At 41.9% G+C, this 26,286-nt stretch overlaps 2 protein-coding genes across 2 annotated transcripts; both read right to left on the bottom strand.

The window, feature by feature from the left end:
* Positions 1-1,034: 1,034 nt before the first annotated feature.
* SYF2 (SYF2 pre-mRNA splicing factor) lies at positions 1,035-6,311 on the bottom strand. Its single transcript, XM_061393100.1, has 7 exons — positions 6,175-6,311; positions 5,845-5,955; positions 4,295-4,420; positions 3,771-3,888; positions 3,364-3,454; positions 2,135-2,233; positions 1,035-1,348 (listed from the first exon to the last, which is right to left on the bottom strand). Exons 1-7 carry the CDS (start codon positions 6,199-6,201, stop codon positions 1,183-1,185), a joined length of 738 nt encoding a protein of 245 aa, XP_061249084.1. The 5' UTR covers positions 6,202-6,311; the 3' UTR covers positions 1,035-1,182.
* A 13,100-nt stretch (positions 6,312-19,411) lies between these two features.
* RSRP1 (arginine and serine rich protein 1) lies at positions 19,412-23,512 on the bottom strand. Its single transcript, XM_061393098.1, has 5 exons — positions 23,326-23,512; positions 22,559-23,097; positions 21,802-21,953; positions 20,476-20,559; positions 19,412-19,876 (listed from the first exon to the last, which is right to left on the bottom strand). Exons 2-5 carry the CDS (start codon positions 23,043-23,045, stop codon positions 19,757-19,759), a joined length of 843 nt encoding a protein of 280 aa, XP_061249082.1. The 5' UTR covers positions 23,046-23,097; positions 23,326-23,512; the 3' UTR covers positions 19,412-19,756.
* Between the last annotated feature and the right edge of the window lie 2,774 nt (positions 23,513-26,286).

Genomic DNA, 26,286 nt, shown 5'->3' with positions numbered 1-26,286 from the left:
TATTAAAATAGGACTATTATTGTGATAATAGCATTGTAGTCTTTTTTTAATCTTTCAGATAGTGAAATATTTATAGATGAAATTACACATTTAGTATTTGCTTCAAAATAACATGAGAGTTATAGAAAGTGAATAGAAATGAAGATGAAACAAAGATTGGCATAAGTTGGTAATTATTAAAGACAGGCACTGAATTATTGTAGGACTCATTGTACTATTCTGACCACGTTTGCAATGGAAGCACGTGTGTGTATATTTACGTAAATATAAATGTATAAATACAAATACTCATTTTATTTATTGGCTGTGCTGAGTCTTTGCTGAGGCATATGGGTTTCTCCAGTTGCAGGGCATGGGCTTGTGGGATCTTGGAAAAGGAAAGGGCAACCCACTCCAGTGTTTTCACCTGGAAAATCCCACGGACGTAGGACACTCACAGGCTACAGTCCATAGGGTCTCAAAGAGTCAGACATGACTGAAGTGACTCAGAATGTGGGATCTTAGTTCCCCAAGCAGGGATTAAACCCAGGAAGGCGGACTCTTAACCACTGGACCACCAGGGAAGTCCCCAGATACGTGTTTTAAATGATACAATGCTTAGTAGGGACTCTCATCCACAAGATAGCTCCTTTCCAAAAGGGAACTACATCTGGCCACTGTTTACAGGAGGACAATTCCACTTCCTGAACTTGGTCCTAAGCAGCCCTCTATGGAGACAGCTGCTCCTGCCCTCCAGCAGCCACTGTCGTCTCCTCATCACCATCCTTAGCTATGGAGTCCACAACCCCGCATGGTTCCCAAGTCCAGTTCTAGATTTCATCAAATTCATCGAAATACTCAAAGTAACAAGGACTACACTTACATACGCTACCAGCATTCCTTAAACCCAAAATGCTTCAAAGATTCATCATACACACTTAAAATACATAGAAAAATAATAGAATTTATACAAAGTAGATTTTTACAAAACAAGTACATTACAAGAAATATATCTTATATCCAAGCACAAAAAATGTGGAAATATACATGAAGTATACATTTAAGAAAAAACATTTATTTTTAAATGCTGGGTGGGAGGGCACAAACGGAGCTCTAGTTTACAGTGTAACTCTGAAGAGAACTTCAATTTGCTAGCAGAAATTTTCACTCTATTCTCAAGCTTCTAAACAGTTCCTGATGGGATTAGACGGCTGTTCCTCTTTCCAAATTCTGCTTAATTTCAGCTGTATATTTCCCATAGAATCTTTCTGCCTTCTTGTTGAATTTAGCATTTCTTTCATTAATGTAGTCAATATCTGCATCATCATTATAAGGACGTCTGCGGCTGTATTTGTCTCGTTTTTCAATTCTGGGAGAAGAAAATAAATTTCACAACTGCTTTCCTTTTTGGTATTAATAAAACATGACAAAAAAAAAAATCAGTACACTTAAACTAGCACACTTTGGGGAGGGGGAAGCCCAGTTTTCATCAAGATGAAGTTGAAACTGCCAATTAACAGCATATCCCTGGGTATGAACCATGAAATTCAGTAAATACAAACAAATCTGCAGAATGCTTCTAAAAGAACAATGATGCACTGCCAGGAACTGGATACATGAAGTAAAGGAAATGATTGTAACAGTAATTATATTATTAATTAATAATTATAATAAATATAATTATATTAATAACCACAGCTAATATGAACAGAGTATATAGTATGTACTAGACACTAATCTTAATACTGAAGTGTATGAGCTCCTATAAATTAAATTCATTTTGCTCTGCCTGATCAGTATCAGGAAAAACAACCCTATCAGTATTAAGAAACACAAATAATAAGTTTACTAGAACATTTATACTTCTTTAAATCAAAGAGTGCCATGGTTGTTAAAGTAGAATTAAGAATAATTTCTTTAAAGAGAATAATTTTATTTATAATTTTCAATTATAATAACTCAATTCCATCAATATTTTACATCTTCATTCCAAATCAAATGGATTCAATTCATACTTGCTCTCTGTCCCCAATACCACTAGAGATGCAAGGTCAGACATGAGCGAGTAGAACATCTATATTAATTCATTCCAAGCACGTTATGTCCATTTTTTCACGAAACATTTAATGAGATGGCTGCTGTATGGAGTACTCACTGTTTTTCCAGGTCTAGGACCATCCTGTCGATTTCCTCTGTGGAAGGCACATGTGTCCCATGAAGAAGACTGTTGGACGTTGGGAAAAACTCTTCTCCACTGAAAAGACAGCAACATGGTCTTGGAGTAACACTGCAAGTGCTCCACATTTTCAGGCTAAACTACCATTCATGAAGAGAGATAAAATACCTAAATGTCTGTACTGTGGGATCCTATCTCATCTTTTTTAAAAAAACAAGAGAAAAGAGGATACAGAATTGTAAAGGATGAAAGTTAAGAAATCACCTAGTTCAACACCTTCATTCTACAGATGAAAGAGCCAAGGGTCAGAGGTTAAAGGACTTGCTTCCAGCTTCAGGTTCTCTTTCCACTACAGCAGGCCAGCAAATTCCAGCCTCTTGTTTATAGAAACAGTTTTACTGGGACACAGTCCACCCATCTGTCTAGGACTACTCTATGGCTGCTTTCACATGACAAGGGCAGAGTGGAGTAGCTGTGACAGAGCCCAGATAGCCTATAAGCCTAAAATATTCACTCTCTGGTCCTTTACAGCAGTTCACCTATCCTGGCACTAAAGCATTCTATGTCGCAAAATATGAGTAACTACGATAATCTCTCAACACCCAGTTGCAGAATGCCCAGCTAGCAAGATAATCATGTGGTTAGCTTAACTGCTGTGGACGAGCAGTAAACAGTGTCATCAAGACCTGAAACTATCCTTATACAGTTGTTGAGCATTTCTCTGGTGGCCCAGTGGTTAAAAATCTACCTGCCAGTGCAGGGGACACAGGTTTGATCCCTGGTCCAGGGAGATGCCACATGCCACAGAGCAACTAACCCCATGCCCCGTAACTGCTGAGGCCCGCATGCTCCAGGGCCCATGTGGGGCAACTGCTGTGCTTGAGTGCTGCAGTTAACGAAGCCGGTGCACCAAGAGCCTGCGATCCACAGGAGAAGCCACCGCAGCGAGAAGCCCACACACCTCAACGGAGAGTAGCTTCAATGGACAGTAACTCCCACTTGCTGTAACTAGAGAAAGCCCACATGCAACAAAGACCCAGCACAGCCAAGAAACAGCAACAACAACAAAAAAACCCAGCTATTGCTAATCCATACCTAAGCACTACAGTGTGTATTTATGTATATATGTTTATGTAAACACACAAGTTTTAATACATCAATACCACTTCAGGATGAAAACAGGACTTGCATTAATCCTGTCAACTTACTGCTTTTCTCTCAGTCTCTCATATGTTTCCATGTCTGGTTTGATCTGTTTGGTCAGCCGATGATACTGGCGAAGCTGGGCAGCAGCATAATCTAAAAGTAAAATGAGAATTGGAAACGATATATTACCTTATTTGATCATTACTATTCAGAGAAAAATCAAAATTATTAGCATAGCCTGTATCCTGAAGATCCTGACCAACAGGCTTTAATTTTAGCACTGAATAAAGGAATCCAGCTGATTCAACTAGAGCCTTTTTCACTTCTGCCATATATGATGTATTTGTATTTTTCTTAGGAGTATAAGTCTATTACAGAATATTCCATGAAGAGGCATATCCTTTCTTAAAACCAGAAACACTGAAGGCATGCTTATCTCAGAGGCCTATACAATAAAGTTCAGTCTTACCCGAAAATCCCAGGTCGGGGTTTTTCCTCCTCTTTTTTCTCTCCCATCTTTCTGCATCTTCTGCACTGATTTCTAGCAACTTCACTTTCTCATAGTCTTCCCCTCTCGCTGCACATTCCTAAATGAAAGGGAAAAAAGCTAATGCTTGCCCTTATGATACAAGCAATTATTTGAACTATTTTAAGTGAATATAAAGCAATACATTTAAAATAACCATTACTATGTGAAGGAGAAATTTGCTTATCTGCTACTATATAAGAAGTGAGTACATCAATCTACAAAATAATAATTATTCAACATTTATCCAGTGTCAGACCCTCTCTTAAATGTTCCAAATGCACTGACTCATTTAATTCATAATTAACTCAAGTAATTATTACAGATCCCATTTTACAGATGAGAAAACACAATCACAGGGAGATTAAATTACTTGCCCAAAGTGTTGCAGCTGATAAAGAGCTTTTTTTTACTATCTCAATACAATAGAACAGACCACTTATGAGGACAGCAGAGCAGTTCCTAACCTTTTTCTTTTCTTCTTCCTGTAGTTCCCATTCCAAACGAGCCTTTTTGGCTTCCCAATTTGCAGGTAACTTAAGTCTTTTATCTTCTTCAACAACTTCCTGGTGATTTAATTTACGAGCTTCATTCTAAAACCATAAACACAAAAAGGTTGTTGGCTGAAACATAAAAATAAATCCAAACAAATTTTCACCACTTTAAACAAGGCCAAGTAGGCACATTAACAAGGGACTCCATTTATCCTAAAAGCAAGAGAACCATCAAAGGATTTTAAGCAAGGTCTTACATTTGTATACAGTCAAGAAATGTGTTGAGCTGTACTGGTGTGCTATTCCAGATGCCTGGAGGTTAATGTCTCACATTATGAAAAAAAAATATTCTACTTTCAATTCCCTTTTAATCCTAATTCAAGGAAGAAGCCTCAATTTGAGGCTTGCGCTTTAATACCTATCATAGTATCTCTAACCTTTCCCAAGTACTCTGCTCTTTAGATATTTTAGCAGTTTACCTTATGGCAAGTGAAAGGCACTCCCCATTTAAATTACTGTATGAAGAGTCTGTTTTAAAATAAATTTAACTGCATAAACCAAAACAAGTATACTATCTCAGGGACACTACGTTAGATGTTTGTTGGGTCACAGGCTGGAGGCAGTTAGTCCAGGAAGATGTGTCTCTTAATATCCAACCCCATGTTCTTTACACAGTCCCTCCAAGTAAATAGGTAAGTGTGTTTGATTCTGTATCAAATTTTTCTGGGTAAAGAAACAGACTTCTCTCAACCTGTCATTCCTGCCATCCAGACACCAAGAACACACGTGTGGTCAAAGCTGAATGTGCTACACAGAAGGAAACAGCAAACCACGGGGAACTGGAGACATTTTAGTGAAAAGGTTAACACCTACTTACAGAATTTGAGTCTATATCGGGTGACTGCAGGAAGCTCTGGCTTAGGCAGGATCAGAAAGTCAGGGCATACTCTGATTGTTTTTATGAACATACTTAAGTTTTTATACAGGAGGCAGGAGTAAGGGAGTGAGGCTAGTGCTATATTTACCACTGGTCTTAGCAGAAGACGGTGCTGTGGGGTCATTTCTGTGGTTTGTATCGCTGTGCATTTGTCACACTGTGGTAGTCTGAGTCTGGGTGAGGATTTTGTGAAACCATGGCCGAGCTATCAGTCAGGACCCTTTGAGTTGAAACAGTCAAGAGCTGCTTTTTTGTTTCTTGGCTCCAACTGCAGCCAGCTGTTTGCTGGACTCATCCCTGATATGAATTCCTTTCCTTTGCATGTGTTCCCTCTGTTTGGAAGAGCTTACTGGGGTCATACTGCAGAGAGGCTGTTAGTGAGAGACCCCCCAAACTCGAAAAAAGGTTTGGAGAAAGTGTGTCCGTTTCCAAAAGTGACTCCAATGTGCTGCCAGGTTGAGAACCACTGGGACAGAACTTTCATCCAGCTCTGCTGATCTGTCACACGCACAGACACTCTTCCCTCCACAAATGTGCACGGGCCTGGCCAGGTGACAAGTGTCAGGTGGCCTCCAGGACAACTCACCCGCTTCAGGTGCAGCTCCCGGAATTTGCGCAGTCTCTGTTCGCGCTTCTGGGAGGCCAGCTCCTCGGCTCCTGCGGGAGGCTGCTGCTCCTCTGCTCCACCCACCGGCACCTATACGGAGGAGGAGAGGCCGAGTAAGGGCCGGTTAGGCTTCTCCCGGTCAGCCCAAGTGAGTCCCCGCGGGCTGGGCCAGGCGCTCATCGCCGATCCTGGCCCCACATTATTTGCGCCTTCCTGACCCGGCACACAAGCACTTCCTCCACTTCTCGCCCCTGCTGCCCTCAGAACCCTCCCCAACTAAGAACCCTAGATAGAACCAGCCACACGTACCTTCTCGGTAAGAGTCGCAGCCGCCATCTCAAGCTTTCCTTTCCCACTTCCGGAAACAACACCCAACACTTCCGCCGACCTTTGGACTGTCGCGTCAATACATAATAATAGCCTACCATAAACCCCGCCTCTTCCGTCAGCCTCAGGAATTTAGGGCCAATCCCTGCCCCTTTAGGCAGTGAGACATTTTCAATTGGGCAGAGTATTGCGCAGCTGCAAAAGGCCGTAGAGGAGGGGGCGCAGCCGGGGCAGGGGCGGGGGCAGGGGCGCGGCGGGGCGGGGAAGGGGCGGGGCAGGGGCGGGGCGGAGGCAGGGGCGGGGGCAGGGGCGCGGCCGGGCGGGGCGGGGGCGCGGCGCGGCGGGGCGGGGCGCGGCGGGGCAGGAGTGTTTCGGTAGCCGGCGTGTGGCGGAGCATAGCCAAGCTAGAGGAGTCTTGTGGAAAGTTACCTCAACTGTGTACCTCACCCTTAAGCGGAAAGTGTTTTCCCTTCAGCGCTTAGACTGTGTCACTTCCTCCAAGGCAGGTCTTCCCCTGACTACCTTGTCTCGCGTAGACCCTTAGTACTGTCGTATGGTACCATTTTCATTCTCTTCAATGTATGTAAGAGATTTTTCAAGTCTGTTTAATTTTTCGTTTCCCCCCAACGATGTTGAAAATCGATGGGATGCAGGAGAGCAGGGCGCATCCATCCTGTTCGTTCCAACATGCTCAACGGGGAAACTGCGCCAGAATTAATAATAGTGCCAAAAAGTTAATATAATTCAGTAAAGTGCTGGATTAAAGTTCTGGAGAAGGAAATGGCACTCCATTACTCTTGCCTGGAAAATCCCATGGACGGAGGAGCCTGGTAGGCTGCAGTCCATGGGGTCGCGAAGAGTCGGACACGACTGAGCGACTTCACTTTCACTAAGGTGCTGGATACAAGAGGTCAGGGAAGCCTAGCGTGCAGCAGTCCATGGGTTTGCAAAGAGGGGGACACGACTTAGCCACAACAACAACAAAGGTGCTGGGTACAAGAGAAATGCATGAAAATATTTTTTTTTCTTCAACCATTAATTAGATGTGGAAATGAAAAAGTAGTCCGCTAAAAGAGAGATACTGTATAAGATTTAAACAGTAACATGAGGAAAACTACAAAATAGTTTTAAGTTAAAAAACTTAAATCTCAATAAGTGATTAAGGATTTTCTGGTTGGAAGACAAAAGAAAAATGTATTATCACAAAGAAGTATCTCCAAAAAGTGTAAATGTTATTTAATCAGAATCTCAGTGGATTGTTTTTATTTTAGAGATGGAAATATGACAAAAATCTTAAAGTTCAATGACACACTATTGGTGAGCCTGTGAAGAAACATGAATTACTATATGGCTGGTAGTGTAACGGACCAGGCAGGGCTCTTGGACTCTTTTAATCAATAGCAAGTGGTAAGAGGCCAGATGAATTCAACCAAAGCATTATTGGAAATCTTGCTGCGTAAGGGGTAAGTGAAGACAAGTAACAGGTACACTTCCTGGCTCCCTGAAGTGGGAAGGGCTGAAGTGAAGTTGAAAGTCCCTCATTCGTGACTGACTCTTTGCAACCCAATGGACTATGGCACCCATGGAATTCTCTAGGCCAGAATACTGGGGTGGGTAGCCTTTCATTTCTCCAAGGGATCTTCCCAACCCAGGGGTCGAACCCAGGTCTACCTCTTTGCAGGGAGATTCTTTACGAGCTGAGTCACAGGGAAGCCCAAGAATACTGGAGTGGGTAGCCTATCCCTTCTCCAGTGGATCTTCATGACCCAAGAATCAAATCCAAGTCTCCTGCATTGCAGGAGAATTATCAACTGAACTCAGAGAAACCCTGATGATGAAAAGGACATCTTTTCTTGGTGTTAGTTCTAGAAGGTCTTTTGGTCCTCATAGAATCGTTCAACTTCAGCTTCTTTGGCATTACTGATTGGGGCATAGACTTGGATTACTGTGATACTGAATGGTTAGTTTAGGAAACAAACAGAAATCATTCTGTCATTTTTGAGATTGCACTCAAGTACTGCATTTCAGACTCTTGCTGACTATGAGGTCTACTCCATTTCTTCTAAGGGATTCTTGCCCACAATAGCAGATACAATAGTCACCTGAATTAAATTTGCCATTCCAGTGCATTTTAGTTCACTGATTCCTAAAATGTCAGTGTTCACTCTTGCCATCTCCTGTTTGACCACTTCCAATTTACCGTGATTCATGGACCTAAAATTGCAGGTTCCTATGCAATATTGTTCTTTATACCATCAGTTTAGCTCAGTCGCTCAGTCATATCCGATTCTTTGTGACCCCCATGGACTGTAGCATGCCAGGCCTCCCTGTCCATCACCAACACCTGGAGCTTACCAAACTCATGTCCATTGAGTCGATGATGCCATCCAACCATCTCATCCTCTGTCATCCCCTTCTTCTCTTGCCTTCAGTCTTTCCCAGCATCAGGGTCTTTCCCAATGAGTCAGCTCTTCGCATCAGGTGGCCAAAGTATTGGAGTTTCAGCTTCAAAATCAGTCCTTCCAATGAACACTCAGGACTGATCACCTTTAGGATGAACTGGTTGGATCTCCTTGCAGTCCAAGGGACTCTCAAGAGTCTTCTCCAACACCACAGTTCAAAAGCATCAATTCTTTGGCACTCAGCTTTCCTTATAGTCCAACTCTCACATCCATACATGACTACTACTAAAAACCATAGCCTTGACTAACGGATCTTTGCTGGCAAAGTAACATCTCTGCTTTTTAATATGCTATCTAGGTTGGTCATAAATTTCCTTCCAAGGAGTAAGCATCTTTTAATTTCATGGCTGCAGTCACCATCTGCAGTGATTTTGGAGCCCCAAAAAATAAAGTCTGCCAGTGTTTTCACTGTTTCCCCATCTATTTACCGCAAAGTGATGGGACCAGATGCCATAATCTTAGTTTTCTGAATGTTGAGGTTTTAGCCAACTTTTTACTCTCCTCTCTCACATCTGATAGTACTGTTAACTTTAAAAAGTAAACTGCAAGAACAATGCTCATTGGACATATATCCTTGCAGGGTACTTTTCTAAATATATTGCTTTCAGTCTTAACTCAGAACAAAAAAGCAAGCAGCTTTGGATTTCGCCTTGATAATCCCATGGACAGAGGAGCCTGGTAGGCGTGCAGGCCATGGGGTCGCTAAAAGTCGGACACAACTGAGCGACTTCACTTTCACTTTTCACTTTCCTGCATTGGAGAAGGAAATGGCAACCCACTCCAGTGTTCTTGCCTGGAGAATCCCAGGGACGGGGGACCCTGGTGAGCTGCCATCTATGGGGTCGCACAGAGCCAGACACGACTGAAGTGACTGAGCATTAGCATAGGTTTCTACAGAATTAAAAAATGAAACAAATATAGCTGGAGATGTCATTATACATTAATGAAAGGAATGCTAAATTCAACAAGAAGGCAGAAAGATTCTATGAGAAATCTACAGCTGAAATTAACTTAGAAAGAGGGAACAGCTGTTTAATCTCCTTCAGGAACTGTTTTGACTGCCAAATTGTACCAGTTAATCAGGACACCCTTTTATAACTTGTAAAGATGTGTCCTACAAATGACTGTATTTTCATACTTACATATTTATTAACTTGTTTCAGAAAAATCTTGTCTTGGATTTGTGTTTTAGGTGTGTACTTAATGTGTGTACTCTGCTAGGCTTAAAATTCTTAGATACAAACCCAAGTCATCATCATCATGATGACTTGAAATTTCTCATGTTTGACTTGACCTAGAGTTCAACTCGGAGAAGGCAATGGCACCCCACTCCAGTACTCTTGCCTGGAAAATCCCATGGACGGAGGAGCCTGGTAGGCTGCAGTCCATGGGGCCGCACAGAGTCGGACACGACTGAAGCGACTTAGCAGCAGCAGCAGGGTTCAACTTGGGAACTTCAGATGCTAAATTGGCACTAATTCTTCTTGTAAGCTATGGTAGGTAGTGAAAGAAAGGCAATAGAAATTCCTACTGGAAATTCACCTTAACTTTCCCCATCCCCTCATCCGCCCAGAGCAGTCAGTTAACAAGTTCTTGCCTCTCTCATATTCTACTCCATGGCCCAGGTACATGTATGGGGCAAGTATGGACGGTAAGAGACTGATTCTCCAATGGCATTTTGTAAATATGCCATCCTTCAAAATGCAAATATTCCTTGGAAGAATGTAAGTTAAAATACTTGGTCAAAGAATTATTACAATATATATAATACAATCCATTTTTTTAAGGCTAACTGGAATTCTAACCTTATTCCAATTGGTTTTAGGATATTTGATTTTAGTAGTAATTATACATACACACACGGGAAACACAAGACAGAAGACTGTGTGTCCCATGAAAGTGAAGATTATTTATTCCATGTCATGTGAATAAAAACATTAACTAGGATTGAGATCAGTAAATTGGGCAATGCTTACAGATAAACGAGTAGGAAAATATGATTTAGCTAATGATGGACATATAGATGGCTATATAAGTGCTATTAATAAAGGTATATTCAATGTACTGTGAATAGGGAAATTGTAACACTATGGTACATTCATACAATTAAAGAATGAGATAGACCTACAATGAAGAGATGCTCTTATCTATATAAAGAGGGGTTTGTCCAGGCATAAAAAAAAATCTAGGATGTATATCATACTATTTACAGTGATTGCCTCTGGAGAATGGGAACAGAAGTGGTAATTTTACTTAGAGTAATTTTTTAACTTAATTTGACACAAATGCACACCCATGCAGCCCAATCTTATCAATAGTAATGAAATGAGTTTTTTGTTCTCCAGTATTTTCAAAGAAACATTTAATACATTTCAACTAAGGGAAAAGGAAGTGAGGGAAAAATTAATAGGTTTCATAGACATGATACTGACCTGGGTTTAAAAGACAAAAAGGATTTCTACAGAGGAGAAAAGCACTCCTAAGAGCCAACCAAAAATCAGATGTCAGTATGATCTTTGAAGGTGACTGGGTGCATGATTAAAGTCACTAATTCAAACAGGCAATACTGTAATAAGCTCAGTATAGGAAAGGTTCATTTTGAAGCACTGAGGCAAGCATTGCAAACTGGAATTCAGAAAATTGCTAATCCTGTTAGTGGATGATAGTTAAAGGCAGAATGGAGAAAACTGGCAACAGAGGTTAAAGGAGTAGGCCAAGGATAGAATCCAACAGTGAGCAAAGGACAGAGAGCCACTGCAGACAATAGAAGAGGTCAAAGACAAATGTATAGCAATCTGCCTGAATGACAGAAAAATTTGAGAAAGGACTCCATAAGGAAATAGTGAAAAGTGAGCCCTCATAAGAACAAGTTTTATTTCACTAGGTAAACTTGATGTTTCAGCAAAGAAAACCAAAGGACAGCATGCTGTAGTTAGTTCAGTAAGCTAGACTTCTCTAGGGAAAAAAAAAAAAAGCAAAGTATTACAGACCTGAGGGCTTTCCTGGTGGCTCAGAGGTCAAGAACCCACCTGCCAATGCAGGTGACATGGGTTCCATCTCTGGGTTGGGAAGATCCCCTGGAGAAGGAAATGGCAACCTACTCCAGTATTCTTGCCTGGGAAATCCCATGGACAATGGAGCCTGGTGGGCTACATATAGTCCATGGGGTCATAAAAGAGTTGGACGTGACTTAGTGACTAAACAATAGTATCACAGACCTGAACCTAACATCTAGGGCTGTGCTTTTCATAAGCACGGTAACCATCTACCATACGTGACTAGCTACCAGTTGAAATGTGGCTAGGGCAAACTGAGGTGTGCTTTGAGTGTAAAATACACACTGAATCACACCACCTTACCAAAACAAGGTAGGAAATCACCTCTTTTTACATTAAATGTTGAAATATTTTTAAATATACTGGGATAAAAAATGAATGGACCTCTTTAATCTTTTTCATTGAGGCTCTCCTTTATACTGGACAGCACTGAATCTAGTCTCTTGGTACAATTTCTCACTGTCAGCACCCGCTTGCTATTTGTTCACAGTTCATGACATGGTTTATCACACCTAGGCAACTGCATCCCACTTACATAAAGACAGTCTGGGAATACGCAGTTATCTTTTGTTATAAAGCTTAGAAGAGACTGAACATGGTAGTCATGGCCACACCCAAACAAGGTCAAGTTAAAGACTGACAGGACTTCATGGGATGATTATGAAAAAATGGAGCAAGTATATTCTTTTCAGCATTAGGAGTTAGGAGTATTAGTCGCTCAGTAGTGTCTAACTCTTTGTGACCCCATGGACTGTAGCCCACCAGGCTTTTTTGCCCACAGAATTCTCCAGGCAAGAATACTAGAGTGGCTAGCCATATCCTTCTTCAGGGGATCTTCCCTACCCAGGGATCCAACCCAGGTCTCCTGAATTACAGGCAGATTCTTTATCATCTGAGCCACCAGGAAAGCCCTCTTTTCAGCATACTTGGTAGTAAAAAGAAAATAAGCCAAGATATTTGGGTCATGGTGGAGAGTTCTGACAAAATGTGGTCCACTGGAGAAGGGAATGGCAAACCACTTCAGTATTCTTGCCTTGAGAACCCTATGAACAGTATGAAAAGGCAAAAAGATATCACACTGAAAGATGAACTCCCCAGGTCCATAAGTGCCCAATATGCTATTGGAGAAAAGCAGAGAAATAGTTCCAGGAGGAATGAGGAGGCTGAGCCAAAGCAAAAACAATACCCAGTTGTGGGTGGGTCTGGTGGTAGAAGTCAAGTCTGATGCTGTAAAGAACAATATTGCATAGGAACCTGGAATGTTAAGTCCATGAATCAAGGTAAATTGGAAGCGGTCAAACAGGAAATGGCAAGAGTGAATATTGACATTTTAGCAATCCGTGAACTAAAATGGACTGAAATGGGCAAATTTAATTCAGATGATCACTGTGTCTACTACTGTGGGCAAGAATCCCTTAAAAGAAATGGAGTAGCCCTCAAAGTCAACAAGAGACCAAAATGCAGTACTTGGGTACAACCTCAAAAACGACAGAATGATCTTTGTTCGTTTCCAAAGCAAACCATTCAATATCACAGTAACCCAAGTCTATGGCCCAACCACTAATGCCGAAGAAGCTCAACAGTTCTATGAAGACCTACAAGACCTTCTACAAGAAGTAGAATTTCTACAAGACCTTTAGAACTAACACCAAAAAAAGATGTCCTTTTCATCATAGGGAACTAGAAGGCAAAAGTAGGAAGTCAAGAGATACCTGGAGTTAACAGGCAAGTTTGGCCTTGGAGTACAAAATGAAGCAGGGCAAAGGCTAACAGGGTTTTTGCCAAGAGAACACACTGGTCATAGCAAACACACTACTCCAACAACACAAGTACACATGAATACCACCGGATGATCAATACTGAAATCAGATTGATTATATTCTTTGCAGTCAAACACGGAGAGGCTCTGTACAATCAGCAAAAACAAGACCAGGAGCTGACTTTAGCTCAGATCATGAATTCTTTATTGCAAAAGCTGACTTTAGCTCAGATCATGAACTCTTTATTGCAAAATTCAGACTTAAATTGAAGAAAGTAGGAAAAACCACTAGACCATTCAGGTATGACCTAAATCAAATCTTAGATTATATAGTGGAAGTGACAAATAGATTTAACAAATTAGATCTGATAGAGTGCCTGAAGAACTAGGGACAGAGGTTCATAACATTGTACAGGTGGTGGTGATCAAAACCATCACCAAGAAATGTAAAAAGGCAAAATGGTTGTCTGAAGAGGCCTTAAAAATAGTGGAGGAGAGAGAGAGAACCTAAAGGCAAAGGAGAAAAGGAAAGATATATCCATCTGAATGCAGAGTTCCAAAGAATAGCAAGGAGAGATAAGAAAGCCTTCCTAAGTGAACAATACATAGAATACACAAAACTATATAAAAAAGATCTTCATGACCCAGATAACCACAATGGTGTGATCATTCACCTAGAGCCAGACATCCTGGAATGTGAAGCAAGTGGGCCTTAAGAAGCATCACTACGAACAAAACTAGTGGAGCTGATGGAATTCCAGCTATTTCAGATCCTAAAAGATGATGCTGTTAAAAGTGCTGTACTCAATATGCCGGCAAATTTGGAAAACTCAGCGGTGGCCACAGGACTGGAAAAGGTCAGTTTTCATTCCAAACCAAAAGAAAAGCAATGCCAAAGATTGTTCAAACTACCACACAATTGCACTCATTTCATATGCTAGCAAAGTAACGCTTAGAATCTTTCTCCATGCTAGGCTTCATCAGTACGTGAACTGTGAACTTGGAGATGTTCAAGCTGGATTTAGAAAAGGCAGAGGAACCAGAGATCAAATGGCCAACATCCAATGGATCATAGAAGCAGCAAAAGAATTCCAGTCAAAGATCTATTTATGTTTCATTGGCTACGCCAAAGACTTTGACTGTGTGGATCACAGCAAGCTGTGGAAAATTCTTAAAGAGATGGCAATACCATTCCCTGGTACTCCCACCTTACCTGCCTGCTGAGAAATCAGTATGCAGGTCACGAATCAACAGTTAGAATTGAACATGGAACAACGGACTGATTGAAAATTGGCAAAGTACTACATCAAGGCTGTATATTGTTGCCCTGTTTAACTTATATGCATAGTACATCATGTGAAATGCCAGGGTGGATGAAGCACAAGTTGGAATCAAGATTTCCAGGAGAAATATCAGTAACCTCAGATATGCAAATGACACCATCCTTAGGCAGCAAAGAGGAACTAAAGAGCCTCTTGGTGAAGGTGAAAGAGTGAAAAAGCTGGCTTAAAACTCAACATTCAAAAACCTAAGATCATGGGTTGGGAAGATCCCCTGGAGAAGGGCATGGCAACCCACTCCAGTATTCTTGCCTGAATAATCCCATGGACAGAGGGGCCTAGTGGGCTACAGTCCATAGGTCACAAAGAGTAAGACATGACTGAAGCAACTAAGCACAGCACAAGATCATGGCATCTAGTCCCATCACTTCATGGCAAACAAGTGGGGAAACAATGGAAACAGTGGCTGACTTTATTTTCTTGGGCTCCAAAATCACTGCAGATGGTGACTGCAGCCATGAAATTAAAAGACACTTGCTCCTTGAAAAGTTGTGACCAACCTAGACAGCATACTAAAAAGCAGAGACATTACTTTGCCAACAAAGGTCTGTCTAGTCAAAGCTATGGTTTTTCCAATAGTCATGTATGGATGTGAGAGCTGGACCATAAAGGCTCAGCACTGAAGAATTGATGCTTTTGAACTGTGGTGTTGGAGAGGACACTTCAGAGTCTCTTGGACTGCAAGATCAAACCAGTCAATCCTACAGGAAATCAATTCTGAATATTCATTGGAAGCACTGATGCTGAAGCTGAAGCTCCAATACTGGCCACCTAATGTGAAGAACTGACTCACTGGAAAAGACCCTGCTGCTGGGAAAGATTGAAGGTAGAAGGGGACAACAGAGGACCAGATGGTTGGATGACTCAATGAACATGAGTTTGAGCAAGTTCTGGGAGATGCTGAAGGACAGGGAAGCCTGGCATGCTGCAGCCCACGGGGTCACAAAAGTCGGACAAGACTAAGCGACTGAACAAGGCTGAAAGGCAAGATCACTTCAGAAGGAAACTCAGAAGTGGCACACGTCCATAGTAACAGATTTGGCTAGTCTGTTATATAGGAGGATTGGTTAAAGAGGTTACATGACTTGTATACTTAGCTATTAAAGGCTGTATTTGAACATAAATCACATTATCAAAGCAGGTGCCTTTCTGTCACCAGCTAAGTGAAGGTGAAAAGTATCAGCATTTTGTCATCAGTTCATTGCAAAAGTTTCCCTTACAAAGAATACCTTGGGGAGTTCTGTAACCTTGCTAAGGATATACCAACAAATTATACTAACTGGATGTTCATGTTATCCACATTTTTAAAAAATTACAAACCCTAAAACCAATCCTGTTTTCTTGTACTTTGATGTAACTAGGCCAGTCTATTGATATTCTCAGGTCTCCTTAGAATAAAAATGAACCTACTATTTAAACTCTCATGAATTAGAAGCAAATTACCCTCCCAATAACCACTGTTAAACTAAGTGGAAAAGAAACATTTTTTTTCACCCAGAAAAACTTTCTCCCAGGAAATTCCTTGTTCACATCAAGTGCTGCTGGCTTAAAGGATGAGAATGTGACCAAGACTACCTAAAAGATAGTAACAAATTTGATGTCCAGGAACATATATACCCAAGTCTTTGCACATTTACATTTTTAATAGGGTCAAATTTAACAGCAGCTCTTATCCAATACAATATTCTACACAGAAATGTTTATTATCTGCACTTTGCAATAAATTAAAATTCAGTTCTAGGCTCCCAGTTCAAGATGGCAGACTAGGATATACGCTCATCTCTTCCTGCAAGAGCATCAAAATCACAACTAGCTGTTGACCAACCATTGACAGGAGGATGGTGGTACCCACCAAAAAGATATCCCATATCAAAGACAAATAAGCCACAGCGAGATGGTAGGAGGGATGCAATCATGATAAACTCCATACCTGCCAGGTGGGTGACCCACAAACTGGAGAACAGTAATACTGAATTAGTTCTCCCACTGTTGTGAAGGTTCTGGACCACACCTCAGACTTTCCAGGCTGGGGATCCAACAAAGGGACTGGGAATCCCTAGGAAATCTGGCCTTGAAGGGGATTTGATTACAGGATTTCCACAGGACTGGGGAAACAGACTGCAATCTTGGAGGACACAAACAAAATGCTGCATGCACCAAGACCCAGAGAAAAGGAGCAGTGACCAAAAAGGAGAGCTAAATCAAAACCACCTTGGTTGGGAGGGTGTCCTACAGAGATGTAAGTCAGCAGGGGCTCACCACAAGAACAGGGGTACTGGCAGCAGCAGTTCAGAAAGTTACCCCTTGGCATAAGCCCTCTTGGAGGTCGCCATTAATCCAAAGAGCCCTAACAGGGAGGAAGTCCAACCCCACCCATCAACCAATAACTGTGTTAAAGCTTTACTGTGCAAGAAGGCCCTGCCCACCACACTAAGACCATTTTTTCCCATGCCAGTCCCTCTCATCAGGAAGCTTACTCAAGCCTCTTAGCCTCCTCTAGCAGGCAGACAGAAGCATGAAGAACCACAGTTTCACAAGAGCTAGAACAAAAACCACATTATTCAAAGTTAATCAGCATGAAAAAGCAGTTATATCCCAGAGGAAGGGACAAGATAAAACCCAAGAAAAACCACTAAATAAAGTGGATAGGCAACCTTCCAAAAAAAAAAAAGAATGATACTGAAAATGACCCAGGATCTTGAGAAAACAATGAAGATGTAAAAAAAAAAAAAACATTTACCAAGGACCAAAAAGAATTTAAGAACAAACAGTGAATAATGTGCTAGAAGGAATCAATAGAATAACTGAGGCAGAAGAACGGATAAATGACCTGGAGGACAGAATGGTGGAAATCACTGCCACAGAACAGAATATAGAAAAAAAGAATGAAAAAGAATGAAGACAGCCTAAGAGACCCTCTGGGACATTAAATGCACCAACATTTGCATTATAGGGGTCCCAGAAGGAGAGATAGTACCTGAAAAAATATAGTAACTGAAAACTTCCCAAACAAGGGAAAGGGAATAGTCAACCAAGTCCAGGAAACACAAACAGTCCCAGGCAGGATAAACCCGAGGAGGAGCATACCAATACCACGACATAGTAATCAAATGGACAAAACTTAATGACAGAGATAAAGTATTAAAAACTTTATTGTTTTTAATAAAGTATCGAAAAACAACAAATAACATACAAGAGAGCTCCTCAGGTTATCAGCTGATTTCTCAACAGACACTCTACAAGCCAAAAAGGAATGGCAAGATATATTTATCAAGTGATGAAAGGGTAGAAGCTACAACCAAGAATACCTGGCAAGACTCTCATTCAGATTTGATGGAGCAGCTTTCCAGACAAGCAAAAGAGAATTCACAACCACTAAAACAGCTTTATAACAAATGCTAAAGGAAGTTCTCTAGGCAGGAAACAAACAAATAAAAAAGACCTACAGAAAATAAACCCAAAACAATTAAGAAATTGGTAATTGGATCATACATATCGATAATTACCTTAAATGTAAATGGATTAAACGTATCAACCAACCAGACTGGCCGGATGGATGAAAACACACGTATGCACTTTCACTTATCTCATCACTTTGACTCCCTCAAACTGTATGTAATTATTTTGTATTGTTAATCATGTTCCCATTATGGCTTACAATTGTAATGATCTTTTATTGTCTGGCTATTGATTGTGAAACTGATAAACACCTTTTATTACTGTAATTATGTAATGTAACTAGTACTCCCTAATACATTGTATCACCAAAAAAATTCAGTTCCTCAGTCATTCTAGCCAACTTCCAAAATAGTCAAAAGCACACACGGGGCTAGTGGCTGTCTTAACGGGACGTGCACGTAAATACTGGATAGCACAGCTTTAGTTAATACAGTATTACATCCCACTTGAGGATCTCCACTATCTTTTTAAATTTAAATTTAATTGAATTTAATTTTAATTTAAATTTAAATTCAAACATTTATGCAATTAGTCAAATGCTTGGAGAGACCATCTAAAAATGGCTTAAATCTTTCTAGTTCTGGTATCCACTACTATATTAACAGGAGAAATTACAAAAGTCTGTAGCTAATGTTTAAACCAACTGTCCAGATCTTGAGTGTAACACTCATTTTAAAAATTTTACATGCTTAGTTAAGTTCCTTCTCAGCTATAGGAAGAAGCATTCAAGAATTTCAAATCAATGAATATTTATTAAAACATGATAGAAAAAAACAAATGCAACTAAAGCCTCTGTTTTCTAGCTCACTGAGCAACTCCACTTCAACCTGAGTTTCCTGCCCTGAGGCTCAGTTCAGGACATTATGCTAATATTAAGTCTTTAAGGCCAAACTTTTCAGATTTTAATGAGTATCTACATCAACGGGAAACACGGTTGTGATTCAATTTCTAATTCAGATCTGGGGTAGAAACTTGAGGTTCAACATTTCTCACGAACTCCCAGGTGAGGTCACTGAGCCCTATGGTATCAATCCATGGATTTGGATCTGGGAACAGGAAGGTTTTAAAGGAGATACTACCTCATTCTTCTTCATTAAATAAAAACCCATTATGTAAAATATACACAATCAAGAGAGACTAAAATAATAAAAACAAATTTATTAACAAAATGTTTAAAACACAAACAGTTCAATTACTGTTTGCTTTTAAAAATTTCACTTCTACATAACAGATCCATATTATATAAAACATCTAGAAGTGTAAATATACAAGAATCCCACCTGTGCGTAACCTGCGCTCCATTTGTGCTATCTCCCATCTGTAAGAGAAATCTAAATCATTATTTAAATTAAGTATTTACATATTTTTGTGTTGTCATTTGTAATTGCAAAACCACCACTAAATGGTTCACAAGAATGGAATAATGCTAGAAACACAAACTTGCAAAAAAAAAAGTGCATTTCAGGCAACCTTAGCTGTTGGCTTTTTTTAGACAGGTATCCACAGTCCATACGGACTTTTCTTCTTATCTATTTTTGGGGATCCTGAAGAATTCTCTTCAGCAATAGCTTTAGCTGATTTCTGAAGCATAGGCTTTGCTACAGAATTCTGAAAGAAAACAAATTCTTAAGTCAGCTTCCCAAACACATATATTATATATTTAAAATATCACATTAAATAAAAGACACCAACCAAATGCAAAGCCATGGACCTCACTTGCAACTTGATTCCATCAAACTGTTAAGCCAAGACACTAGTAGGGGAAATCAGATACGTGCAAAGCATACTGCAATAGGGAGATGTTAAGATAGTTTTGAAATTTTATTAAGCCTTTAGCTGATTATTCTAATCACACGATATTCTGAGATTTTAAAATATTTCAACAATCAAAAAGGACAAAGGAACAGTTAAAAGGGGAAGACGCTGAAACTGAGAATGTGCATATTAGAGCAGGAACCTATTGGTCACTTGTGTCCTCACCACTTGTGAGGACCACACAAAAAAAAAGTATTAAAAATTCTATTTAGTGACTTAGTAGCCCTCATATCTTCTTGCCTGGAGAATCCGAGGGATGGGGGAGCCTGGTGGGCTGCCGTCTACGGGGTCACACAGAGTCAGACACAACTGAAGCAACTTAGCAGCTGCAGCAGCAACAGAAATACATTCCAAGTCTAGTTTTTGAGTGATCAATGCTTAGATATACTTACGTTAGAGCTAAAAGTGATGCTTTTTTGCTGATAAGACTTTTCATTGGCATTTTTTGTTCCATCTTCTGTTAACGTGTCTGATAGCTAGACAGGTAAAAGAAAGTAAATTTTAGAAGTCATACCCTTATAGGTATAAAAAGCAGTCCAATTGTATTATAAATTTACTTGTAGAGACATAAATCAAGTTTGATCTAACCAGTCAACATCCTAAAATAACAGTACTTTTGTTAAGTTTTTCTCATAAAATTGATTCAATGATTTAAGACACCTTTCTCCATAAAGCAGTATTGTATGTATCCCTCTGATCTAAATTCAAGTAACTATGAAAATAAAATCATACCAAAATATACCTAGTTGCAAAAGAACTAAGGCATTTGCCCATCCAGTTGGGTACCTAATCACCTGAAAAATCAACTCAACTCTTATTTGTCCACCACTAATGCTTAGGCAAACCCACATCTGAGTCTGCATGATAGGAGATAACCCATTGTTCTTATGTTAACTGAGTGTATCAATTCCTAATTATTGTAAACCTTTAAAGCTATGCATTTTATGCTGCACATTTCTGGAGAATTATAATAAACTTATCTGCAAATGAAGCAGGCCTCTTCTTCTGTAATCTCTCAAAACATCTGGAATATATTGCATATATTATGAAAGGGACATCTGTATCAGATGCCCCGCCATTACAAAGTACACTTTCATTTAAAAATTGTCTTTAGTATCTTATCCAAATGGTGCCTGTCCCAAATTCTAGCATGCATCGGAATCTACCAACAAAAAACTAAGCTTTCAAGTGTCAACATAGACTTCAAATTAGTTTAACCTCTGATGCTTTTGCGCATGTATCAATTACCAACAGACCTTCTTCATCAATGTCTGGAGACCACATTCATGATTTCTATAAGACAGAAATAAAGCAGATAAACTATACTGTATGTTGAGTACAGAATCTGTGGGAACATAACCCTGCAAATGAGAATTACAGATACTCTATAAAAAACTAGCTAGAAAAACTTGGTAACTACAAAGACATCAAAGTGCCAGCTACAATTATGGAAGTAATCAGGATTATGGCAATTGAAAATAAAGGTCATTAGTCTCCCACTTTCATGGGAAAGACCCTATCTAATATTGTCAGGTCTGTTATTTAAATTACATTAGCTAGCCATTCCAAGAAACAGTCTAGGGTAAATGAAATAAAAATGGATAATCAGCTCTTTCTGGTAGTAGTCTTCTGAAGAGCTTATTTATTTTAATATTAAGTTTAAGTTTAGAGATGAAGTTTGAGATTAAGTTTATTTTTAAAATAAACAAGATACTTACCTCAGACTTTGCACCATTAGTCAGTACAGCTGTTTCCTGGTTTCTTTCTTTAGATACAGGAACACTTCTGAGACTAGCTGGCAAGTCAAAGTTGGCTGTTCCTAATGCTTTTGCTGCATTGGCTTTGGCTATTTCTAACAGCTCCATTCGATCTACAAAAAGAAACACAAAATGTTCGTTTATCCGGTATCATTTCTCCAAAAAAACTCAAAATCAAAGTGTTCTTACACTAGTAACATAAAGATATTTAAACAGTATCTCCACGTATAAAATATATTTCTATTTATGGAAAGAGAATTCTACCTCTTTTGTTTAGAAAAGTAAGCTTCCCTCAATAATCAAAGGAAAGGAAAAGTGAAGTCGCTCAGTCGTGTCTGACTCTTTGCGACCCCATGGACTGTAGCCTACCAGGCTCCTCTGTCCATGGGATTTTCCAGACAATAGTACTGGAGTGGATTGCCATTTCCTTCTCCAGGGGATCTTCCCGACCCAGGGATCGAACCCAGGTCTCCCGCATTATAGACAGACGCTTTACCGTCTGAGCCACCAATAATCAAAGCTCGGTCAAATCAGTAGCATTTTGAGAGCTGGTCCACCCAGAACTGCCCTCCACCGAGCCATTTAACACGCACGGTGTTCAGCCCTAGGGGGAAAGAAAGCGGTCCATTTTAAAACTGGGTGCCAACCGTACCGGAGTCTTAACTATTAACCCGCTGGGGTCCTTCCTCTTTCCCGGAAGGCCTCTCCAAAGACTCACCTTTCTCGCTCAAGCGAAAGGGGGTTGGGCTCCGCGACCTGCTCCGGGATCGCCCCCTCCAGCTTCTGCGCTCCTCGGGGTAGACGGTGCGGCCGAAGCCGTAGTAGCGGCGGCCTCGCGCGATGGCGTAGGCCCTCCGGTAATACAAGCGGCCGCGGGAGCGGCTGCGGGACCGGTAGGACCTCCGAGTGGAGCCGGAGTGCCTCTCCCGGTACCGGCGGCTGCGGGAACGCGAGTGGCTCCGCGAGTAAGAGCGCGAGTAGCGCCGGTACCTCCTCTGGTGGCGCCTTCGGGAGCGAGACCTGGAGCGGCTCCTCCGCCCGGGCGGGCTGCGGCTCCGGGACCACGACCGGCTCGAGACGCTGGAACGGGACGGAGAGCGGCTCCCGGAGGCCGACGACGGCTGGCTGCATGAGCCCGACCGCGAGGACGAGGGCGAGGCCTTGGGCGGCGAACCCGACCACAGGTCGTTCACGTAACTGGACATCTCGGCCGGCAGCTAACTCTTCTACGAGTATCCCTTGCCAGAAACTCAGTTCCTAAAAACAAACAAGAAAAGAAAAAAAGGTTAAGTTCCGGAAGTGAGTTGCAAGGGCGGCCCCAGGTCGAGGAGAAAATTAACCTCCTGGCCTCTAGGCAGTGGCGCCGCCTGCGGCCGGCCTTCCCGCCCGGGCACCCTCCATCCCCCACCCGCGGGGCTCACACAGGCCCGGGAACACACACGTCTTGAGGTAGTGACGGGGGCACCCTGTCACCAGAAGACCCACCACAGGCCGTCGATGCCTCACTCAATGAGAGAAAGGCCCAACGCACGCCTTCCTGGAGAAGCTAAGGACGAAGAGGTTGTCACTGTTCTTCCCCAAACGATTACCGAAACCATCCAGATCGGACGTCCCGACACGATTTAAACAGGGCGACGGCAGACGCGTCTAAAATACCAGGAGCTGGCGCTCGGCGCGTGCGCAGAGACGTTGCGTGGTGGGCGTGGCTCTTCTCGTCCAACTGGCGGTCTCCTCTCTGCCCGCCCAGCCCCACCCTCCGCCTCGCCCATTGGCCTCTGGGATGCGCATGCGCGGGCACGCCTTCGCGCCATCCGGATATCAGCCGCTGGTTGTTTGGGTTTTCCGCTGTACGTCGGGCAAAATGAGCCGCTGGTTGTTTGGGTTTTCCGCTGTACGTGGGGCAAAATGAGGCAGCATCGTGCGGGATACACTAGTCGCTGGGGCTTGATGCCCGGCCGTTGACTGGGGCGTGGTCTCCTTTTCTGGGAAGCTGCAGGCTCGGGCTGTGCCTCCCGGGACCCTTATTGGCCACTCCCTCCTGACCCGTGTCCGGAAGGTGGGCCGCCCTCCTGAGACGTCACGGAAAGCGTGTCATTGCATATGCATTGTCTTAGTAAATGTGTCTTGGCTAGAAAAAGTAAGAAAGGTAAAAACAGACTGCAGAGATACCCATAGCTGACCTTTAATTTACTGAAGGTTCAGAATGACGTCTGAGATTATTCCAGTTATAATTTTGGTGCTAGGGATTAAACACTGATGACTTTTATTTCCAAGAATGTATAAGTAGGATACATTTTAGACATCAGTTTAGTCGCTCAGTCGTGTCCGACTCTGCGACCCCATGGACTGCAGCATGCCAGACCTCCCTGTCAATCACCAACTCCTGAAGTTCATTCAAACTCATGTCCATTGAGTCGGTAATGCCATCCAGCCATCTAATCTTCTGTCCTCTTCTCCTCCCACCTTCAATCTTTACCAACATCGGGGTTTTTTCCAATGAGTCAGTTCTTCACATCAGGTGGCCAGAGTATTGGAGCTTCAGCTTCAGCATCAGTCCTTCGATGAATATTCAGGACTGATCTCCTTTAGGATGCACTGGTTGGATCTCCTTGCAGTCCAAGGAACTCTCAAGAGTCTTCCCCAACACCACAGTTCAAAAGCATCAATTCTTTGGCTCTCAGCTTTCGTTACAGTCCAACTCTCACATCTGTACTGACTACTGGAAAAACCATAGCTTTGACTAGATGAACCTTTGTTGGCAAAGGAATGTCTCTGCTTTTTAACATGCTATCTAGGTTGGTCATAGCTGTCCTTCCAAGGAATAAGCATCTTTTAATTTCATGGCTGCAATCACCATCTGCAGTGATTTTGGAGCCCCCAAAAATAAAGTCTGACACTGTTTCCAGTGTTTCCCCTCTATTTGCCATGAAGTGATGGGACCAGATGCCATGATCTTAGTTTTCTGAATGTTGAGCTTTAAGCCAACTTTTTCACTCTCCTCTTTCACTTTCATCAGGAGGCTCTTTAGTTTTTCTTCACTTTCTGCCATAAGGGTGGTGTCATTTGCATATCTGAGGTTATTGATATTTCTCCCAGCAATCTTGATTCCAGCTTGAGCTTCATCCAGTCCAGCATTTCTCATGATGTACTCTGCATATAAGTTAAATAAGCAGGGTGACAATATACAGCCTTGATGTACTCCTTTTCCTATTTGGAACCAGTCTGTTGTTCCATGTCCAGTTCTAACTGTTGCTTCCTGACGGGCATACAGATTTCTCATGAGGCAGGTCAGGTGGTCTGGTATTCCCATCTCTTTCAGAATTTTCCACAGTTGATTGTGATCCACACAGTCAAAGGCTTTGGCATAGTCAATAAAGCAGAAATAGATGTTTTTCTGGAACTCTCTTGCTTTTTCAATGATCCAGCAGATGTTGGCCATTTGATGTCTGGTTCCTCTGCCTTTTCTAAAACCAGCTTGAACATCTTGAAGTTCTTGGTTCACGTTTTGTTGAAGCCTGGCTTGGAGAATTTTGAGCATTACTTTACTAGCATGTGAGATGAGTGCAAGGAGATCCAACCAGTCCATTCTGAAAGAGATCAGTCCTGGGTATTCTTTGGAAGGAATGATGCTAAAGCTGAAACTCCAGTACTTTGGCCACCTCATGCAAAGAGTTGACTCATTGGAAAAGACTGATGCTGGGAGGGATTGGGGGCAGGAGGAGAAGGGGATGACAGAGGATGAGATGGCTGGATGGCATCACCGACTCAATGGACATGAGTTTGAGTGAACTCCGGGAGTTGGTGATGGACAGGGAGGCCGGCGTGCTGCAATTCATGGGGTCGCAAAGAGTCGGACATGACTGAGTGACTGAACTGACTGACTGACTGACTGAGATGAGTGCAATTGTGCGGTAGTTTGAGCATTCTTTGAAATTGGATTTCTTTGGTATGGAATGAAAACTGACCTTTTCCAGTCCTGTGGCCACTGCTGAGTTTTCCAAATTTGTTGGCATATTGAGTGCAGCAGACTGACCCAGACTTCCCTGTGAGTATCCAGGAGTCTCCCGTGGAGGCGTGGGTTGGTGGTGGCCTCCTGCAGGGCTGGGGGCACTGAGTGTAGCAGTACATGCATGGGATGTTTTGAAGGAGGTCACCTTTATCTTCATTACCTCCACCATAGTTTGGCCCCAGGTAAATAACAGGGAGGGAACACAGCTCTACTCATCAGTGGAAAATTGGATTAAAGATTTACTAAGCATGGCCCCGCCCATCAGAACAAGACCCAGGTTCCCCATCATTTAGTCTCTCCCATCAGGAAGCTTCCATAAGCCTCTTATCCTTCTCCATCAGAGGGCAGACAGACTGAAAACCACAATCACAGAAAGCTAACCAGTCTAATCACATGGAACACAGCTTGTCTAACTCAATGAAACTATGAGCCATGCG

This window comes from Bos javanicus, chromosome 2 (assembly GCF_032452875.1).
Source record: "Bos javanicus breed banteng chromosome 2, ARS-OSU_banteng_1.0, whole genome shotgun sequence".
Lineage (NCBI taxonomy): Eukaryota > Metazoa > Chordata > Mammalia > Artiodactyla > Bovidae > Bos > Bos javanicus.
This window is presented reverse-complemented; position numbering and strand designations above follow the sequence as displayed.

Coding starts and splice junctions, on each gene's coding strand:
- SYF2 (XM_061393100.1), bottom strand. CDS start 6,201: ATGGCGGCTGCGACTCTTACCGAGAAG. Junction 3,889..4,294: donor AGGAAGAAGAAAAGAAAAAG/GTTAGGAACTGC, acceptor CCTTTCATTTAG/GAATGTGCAGCGAGAGGGGA. Junction 2,234..3,363: donor GAGAGACTGAGAGAAAAGCA/GTAAGTTGACAG, acceptor CTGTCTTTTCAG/TGGAGAAGAGTTTTTCCCAA.
- RSRP1 (XM_061393098.1), bottom strand. CDS start 23,045: ATGTCCAGTTACGTGAACGACCTGTGGTCGGGTTCGCCGCCCAAGGCC. Junction 21,954..22,558: donor CTTTCGCTTGAGCGAGAAAG/GTGAGTCTTTGG, acceptor TTCTTTTTGTAG/ATCGAATGGAGCTGTTAGAA. Junction 20,560..21,801: donor CTAATGGTGCAAAGTCTGAG/GTAAGTATCTTG, acceptor TTACCTGTCTAG/CTATCAGACACGTTAACAGA.